This window comes from Solanum tuberosum, unplaced genomic scaffold (genome assembly GCF_000226075.1).
Source record: "Solanum tuberosum cultivar DM 1-3 516 R44 unplaced genomic scaffold, SolTub_3.0 scf00341, whole genome shotgun sequence".
NCBI lineage: Eukaryota > Viridiplantae > Streptophyta > Magnoliopsida > Solanales > Solanaceae > Solanum > Solanum tuberosum.
The window spans coordinates 524200-531807 of record NW_006239268.1 but is presented as its reverse complement, the minus strand read 5'-3'; the positions used below and the strand labels follow the sequence as shown (position 1 = coordinate 531807).

General features: G+C 34.2%; 1 protein-coding gene across 1 annotated transcript; it reads left to right on the top strand.

Moving 5' to 3' along the window:
• Positions 1-1269: 1269 nt before the first annotated feature.
• LOC107063372 (uncharacterized) lies at positions 1270-4181 on the top strand. Its single transcript, XM_015315175.1, has 3 exons — positions 1270-1936; positions 2357-2527; positions 3771-4181. The coding sequence occupies exons 1-3, from the start codon at positions 1802-1804 to the stop codon at positions 4053-4055; spliced, it is 591 nt and encodes a 196-aa protein (XP_015170661.1). The 5' UTR covers positions 1270-1801; the 3' UTR covers positions 4056-4181.
• The last annotated feature ends 3427 nt before the right edge of the window (positions 4182-7608 follow it).

Below are 7608 nucleotides of genomic sequence, written 5' to 3'. Positions count from 1 at the left end.
AAGGTTTCTTGACAGCTGTGCTAGAGAAAGTAGGTTTTTGTACAACCTGAAACCTAGATGGAGTAGGGAGAAGACCATTTTGATTCCTGCTATTTCTAATTCCCCAAGACTTAGCCTGAGCATCAAAAACCTCTTCCTGCAACTTAGCTAACTTGTAGGCTTGCATTAAGGTTTTGGGTGCTTGCATTCTAACAGCCTTGTTGAGCTCAGTTTTTAATCCTCCCAGAAAACAACTGATAGCATTTTCGTTTGACAAATTAACCCCATTCAATAACCTATCAAACTCAGCCTGATATGTTCTAACATCCTCAGTTTGTTGTAAATTTTTAATAGCTTCCATGGAATCTTCAAATTCCTCCCCAAATCTTTCATTAACAGCCAACACATACTCAGACCAAGAAGGGTCTATAACTGAGTTCCTAGACTTCAAGTATGATCTATGCCAAGCAATAGCTTCACCATCCAAATGGATAGAAGCTACTCTCACCCTCTGATCATATGGAACTTCATCCATGGCAAAAAACTGATCCATCTTATATAACCATGCCCTCAAATTCGATCCCGAAAATCTAGGAAAATCAAGTTTAGAACATCGGGTAAGAAATTTACCATTAGAATTTTGGAAATTCCCAGCTGCATTGCAAAACCCCTGTTCTCTGTCTCCACCCACAGATGATTCAACTCTATTTTGATCCATCTCCTTGTCCTTCTGTTTCGCATTTCCTAGGGCTTGCTTGATCTCCATTAATTCCTTATCTGTTTGTACATTTCTATCATTGATATTCACCATACCTTCCATCAACTTCTGCAATTGTTCCTGTATTCTGAGACAATTTTGCCCTCCATTTCCTCTGAAGATTTGTCTTTGATTTTTTTCCCGAGCAACCATGATTTCTTAGCCGAGGACCAGCTGCTCTGATACCAATTGATCCAATTAACAGTAATCGAAAGGATAATATCAACTAGGAGGCTGAACCTCGAAGAAGAAGAGAGCTATATCAGGGCAATTTCGAGATAGAAGCTAAGAAGAACATAGTAAAAGAGAGAGAAGAAGAATTATCATATATCATTTCATGCCTTAACAATCGTATTACATCTGTATTTATAGAGTTGAATTGAAAGCTAAAGCTACAATCTACTGAAATAACTACTTCTAACAACTCTAACAAACAATGAACAGTGATAACTGTTTTTGTGACTAATGAACAGTATTAACTACTTTTTAATATTCCTAATCATCTACGCTCATCTACGCATTGTATCATGGAGCTCAATTATTGGAGGAGTTGTCAGAAAATCAAAAAATTTAGTGTCGTATACGATACTCGCGACCCAGAGAGATTTGTTAAAGATGTCGATTTATGGGTGTATTTTGCAAGTAAACTAGCTAATGTTGAACATTTTAAACTTAGATGTGAAGATGGATATGTATTTCCTCAGTTCGCATATAAGAATACGTCTTGGAGAAAATTGGATATACAGTTATGTACAAATTTGAACCCTTTAGCTAATGTGGACTGGAGTGGTGTCGTTTCTCTTTCATTTAGGTTCATAGATTGGACAGATGGTGTCATGGAAAAGGTATTATCTGGTTGCCCTAACTTGGAGTGCTTGAAATTGTACCAATTTTTGGGAGTTCATTGTCTTGAAATCAACAATGCGAAGTTGAGAAAATTGATCATAGACAACTCAGAAATTGATGAATGTGACCTATCACTTGAAATATTATCCCCATATATTCATTTGAAATTTCTGGTGTCATGCCGTAGGATATACTTGAGAAATGTGGCGTCCCTTGTAAATGAGGTCCTTGATTTTGATTTTTGTTTTTGGAAAAGAAGACCCATTGCAGAGGAAGGAGTGTACCTGTTTGAAGGAACTTTTTCACAACGTTGTGCATGTCGAGAAGCTTGAATTAGGTCCCAGGTGCATCCAGGTTTATTTATACTCTTCACTATCCAAAATTAAGAAAAAAAAACCAATTTGGGACTTCTTATTTGCGATTAAATTTGTTGGGTTAGTAACATTTATAGTGACAGTGTTTAGGATAATGTGATAACCAATTTTGTAAGTACTAAATGATTACATTCTTTTTCCAATATAGTTGCAAAGTGGCAGGTGACTGAAATAACACCTTTTGGACAAAATTTTGGATGATGAACATTGAGAATAAATGGTTTGTAAAATTTAAATTCATTTAATTGATCATAATCTTTTGGTCATGTGAATGGTTTTTCAAAGTGTTTAAAAGTCCATTTTTGGATCTCCAAACCAACCTTTGAACATTGTTTAACAATTTAAGTATGCAGCATTTCCTTGTTTTGACATAATCTGGTTTCTCTATTTGGTTTATAAGTACCTGTCCATACTGGAATTGGAAGGGTGGAAGCCTCCACTATCAAGCTGGAAATTCTTACAGCTTGGCACAGATTTGGAGCAATTGAATTTCCCGGGAATTTGCTGTTTTCTACAGAATTCATCAGATCTTAAGACTTTGGTCATTGACGGGGACAAATACCAATCAACAGTAAGTTCCCTTTGGACTTTATTTTTGTTACTTCATGTTATCAATATCAAACAACTATTAGTGAAAGAAGACACAATATATATCCACTTATTTCTGATATCCAGTACACTAGGAAAAAAATCATAAAACATAATGAAAAGTCACCTTCGTGAATCATGATATACTTCATAGATAATGCTAAAAGGTTACAAGGAGGGGGGATTTGACTGATGAGAAGATCTGTAAGTACTTGATGAACTATACAATAGCTTCTAATTTATAGAGACTTATTTGCTCCCTCTCTTGTGCATTGTTTCCATAAGAACTTGAAAAAGGAGAAAAAGTGATGAGTTTTCTCAAGTAACATGTGTGCTCACAAAAAGATCTAATTGGGAAGGGAGCTGCCATTTGTCAACCCTTCTTTGCATCCAATAGGTAATTATATCCAACTAAAGAATCAGCCACACCGTTGACTTCTCTGTATTAGTGTGTCATCTCGACTTATGAATCAACTCTTTATGCTTTTCAATAATAGGTTCATATTGCCAAGAAGGTTTTGCAACTTGCTTGACAACATTCACAATAAGTAAAGAGTTAGCTTCCACCCAAATGCTTCTAATACGATGTTCAAGACACCATTTAAGCCCATAGGAAAGTGCAAATGCTTCAGTCATATCTTTTATTTAAATTTTTTCTTTTCTAGTCTTAAAAGGTGTGATTTCTCTTTGTTAGATCTGTTGCAAGAGTTGCGCGGACTCTTCACTTTTGATGCCACACCCGTGTCGGATTCTCCAAAAAATACACTACTTTTGGTGAATCCGACACGCACCTATTGACATATTTGAAGAGTCCGAGCAACACTTGCAGCTGCATCCTTATTGTTCCTTTTTTTCTTGTAAGACATTCAGAAGAACTTTTTTGTTCTCTCAATTTATTTTCCTTCATAAAACAGTCCCACTTGTGTTGCTTTGATTTATGTTGTCACTACCAAAATAAACTCTGAGTAAACTTTTTGTAGTTGTTGGAAAAAGACGTTTAACAAGTGATAGTACTCAACTTCATGTGAGGGAATAAATGACAGATGCTTTGAACATCTTTTTATGTTTGCATGTACCACATTGTAACATTTGATAAGTACTGAGATCGATGTTCCTTGAATTTAAAAATTCATGACCTTTTTGCTTTATCCACAATCAACTCCTTTGCTTCTGGCTTTTATCTAAGGATAATAAAATAGGTTAATATAGTGGATTCTTTCCTACAGGAACTGCTGCTAAAGTACACAAATAAGGATGAACAGATTAGGAGGTTTGAGACACGTGATTTCAACTGCTCATTTCTACATCTGAAGACTATCAAGATCCTTAAGTTTTCTGGATGTGTGATGCCATTGGTGAAATACTTGCTCAAGGATGCAATAGTTCTAGAAAAGTTCATCACTGCTGCCAAATACAAAAGGAGTGATTTGTATTATGTCAAAATGGTACAGGAGCTCCTGAGCATTCCAAGATCCTCTCCGCAAGCTTCAGTTATCTTTTCTCATAGATAATAACCTTGGGCCCCTATTGTTTTATAAATCGCAACATACTTAACAATTACTCCCTCCGTTTAAAAAAGAATGACCCCTTTTCCTTTTTAGTTTGTTTAAAAAAGAATGACCTCTTTCCTTTTTTGGAACATTTTACTTTCAACTTTTCACATGGCATGTTTAAGACCACAAGATTAAAGGGCAATTTTGTACATTTGACATAACTTTAATTTAGGGCCACAAGATTCAAAAGTCTTCTTTATTTTTTAAACTCCGTGCCAAGTCAAACTAGGCCACTCTTTGTGAAACGGAGGGAGTATTACTTAATGTTTGAAATTGGTTTGAGCCAATCGACAAGGCTTGGATTGCACTTGTCAGTATTGAAGGAGTTATTAGTGCTTTTTTCATGTCTAAGTAACCAAGTGTTCATTCTCTAACCATCATGTAAGCAACAGTACAAGAGGAGGAGATATATGAGCTTCGTTTCCATTCAGATGTAACAGATAACTTCTTGAGCAATTTAATTTTCGAAGCACATAAGTAGTTCTATTGAGCCAAGTTGTTTTCCAGTTGGCTGCCCAAGAAGTTTGGTATAGAGTCATTTCTTCCAGGCATGAGGAGTGTGTTGAAGGTGTGCACAATAGCTTTTAGATTGTAATGTGAAACTAGAGTATATTATAAGCTCTAAATTGATACTACTAGGTTTTATTATTTTTGCAAGCTCATATGTTTTGCATATTGTACAGACAAGGTTGATTTTGTATTACTAAAAATAATGTAACGATAGACGCTCTTGTCCGGTGGGGGTATAAATTCTTTTAAACTTGCGATGAAGCATATTTCTTTTGTATTCCAAGCCAAAGGAGTCATTTGTCTCTATTTCAGTATGTTTATTGTATTCATGTATATCAATCTCTTTATAACAACATGATTTTACTATAACCATAAAAAAAAATTAATTTTTTTTTTCATAGTTTGTTATTATGCTTTTGATAATCACTTTCATTTTGTAACCTCCTTTACTTGTACTATATTGTGCAACATTTAAGTTTCATCCTAGTAAATAAAAAAAAAAGATAAGGCACAAGTACCCCCTAGATTATAACCGAAATCTCAGTGATACACTTTAACTAAACTAAGGTCCTATTACCCTCTTGAACTTATTTTTTTTGTAATTTTGTACACCTTTTGTCTTACATGGCACACTCTGTGACTCCACGCAATTGAGGCGCGTGTGAGATATTTGGATGCCACGTAAGTCAAAAAGGTGCACAAAATTACAAAAAAAAAAATGGGTTCAGGAGGGTAATAGGACCTTAATTTAGTTAAGGTGTGTCTATGAGATTTCAGTCATAGTCTAGGAAGGTACTTGTACATTTTCCCAAAACAATAATATTAAGGTTACAGATTTACGAGGGAAAATTATGAATTTTGCGCTATGACAATTTTAATTAGCAAAACTTAAATAATGACCTTTTTTTAAAAAAATATTTTTTTGAAAAAGCTCGTTTTAAAAAAATTCTTTTAGAGAGCAATGGTTTGTATTTGATCAAGATTCCAACAGTGTTCTTTGGGAAAAGCTACTGTTTGCAACAAATTTTAAACATATGAAAAATAAATAAACCACACAAATAAAATCTGAAAAAATATGAATATATTGATAAATATGCGGGTACAATTCTGTTTCTCCCTTAATTTTACTCTCCTAAGATTTATCCATGATTCGAGGGCCGTTAGTGGCATATTCTCGAACTAGAATGATTTAGCTTTGACCTCTATATGAATATTCCATCAACTTATGGAATATTCGAGCTCTTGATCTTTAAAAATACCCAAGAGTTTATGGGATATTTTGAGATGCCTTTTCAGGGAATTTCGTACCCTTTATATAGGCATAAACTAGGGTTTAGGGTTGAGTAGCCTCCAAGAATTCTAATTGAAACTGAACACACTTTCTAGAGTCCCAATTCGAATTGAACACGTCTTGTAGAGTCCGCAAAATTTCAATGTCTACAAATGCCCCCTGCTTCAAGACTTGTCGGAGTGTAGACTCGATGAAACTCAAAGACGAGGCTTGGAGTACTCATTCTTCCATCTTTGCAGCTACAGATTTTCAGATTTGATTTAAGAGAGAAGAGATAAAGGACAGATTTGGTCCCACTGGGTGTGCCAATTTGTTTGCAACAAATTTTAAATATATGGAAAATAATAAACCACAACAAAATAAAATCTGAAGAAACATGAATATATTGATAAATATGGTGGGTACGAATTTTGTTCCTCCTTGATTCTACTCTCCTAAGATTTATCCATGATTCGAGGGCCGTTAGTGGCGTATTTCTCGAACTAGAATGATTTAGATTTGACAATTCCCCCTGCTTCAAGGCTTGTCGGAGTGTAGACTCGATGAAACTCAAAGATGAGGCTTGAAGTACTCATTCTTCCACCTTTGCAGCTTCAGATTTTCATATTTGATTTAAGAGAGGAGATGAAGGGCAGATTTGATCCCACTGGGCATGCCAATTTATTTGCAACAAATTTTAAACATATGGAAAATAAATAAAATAAAATCTGAAGAAACATGAATATATTGATAAATATGCGGGTACAATTCTGTTCCTTTCTTGATTCTACTCTTTTAAGATTTATCCATGATTCGAGGGCCGTTAGTGGCATATTTCTCTAACTAGGATGATTTAGATTTTGACATCTATATGAATATTCCATGTCTTTTGTGGAATATATCGAGGTCTTGATCTCTTTATGGAATTTTTGAGATGCCTTTTCAGGGAATTTAGTACCCTTTATATAGGCATAAACTAGGGTTTAGGGTTGAGTAGCCTCCAAAAATTCTAATTGAAACTGAACACACCTTCTAGAGTCCAATTCGAATTGAACACGTCTTGTAGAGTCCGCAAAATTTCAATGTCTACACTACCATTTTTATCTTCTCAAAAATGTTTTTGTTATTATGCAAAAATACTTATGTTTTTCTTAAAAGTTTGATTTAACGCCTCAATTTTAAAATAAATATTTTTGGTAGCTTGACCAACATTTTGATCTTTAATTAACTAAAATTGTTGTTTTGATCCATGTGGTAAATGGGAGTTAATAAAATTAACATAATACTCCCACCGTCCCTAATTACTTGTCCACTTTTTCTTTTATAGTTGTCCCTAATTACTTGTTCATTTTGACAAATCAAGAAAGGACAAATTCATTTTACCTATTATACCCTCAATTAAATGACTAATTATTTTGAAAAATGTAGAACTTTTCATCCACTTTATAATTAATAGGGGGGTAAAAATGGTAAACTCACTATGTCATTAATTATTTTCTTAATAAGTGTATCAATTCAAAAGTGGACAAGTAATTAGGAACAAATGGAGTAGTATTTATTGAATTTTTTTAAGTGTGAACATAAAATGAGAACACATCTCCATCCTCCCACAATTAATAGTTATTGGGATTGATGTTGCTTCGTTCTCTCTTGTGCATCATTGAAAAAAAATTAATGATAGTGTAATTTGATATCATTTATTTAATTCATTGAAATTCTGTCTATTCAATT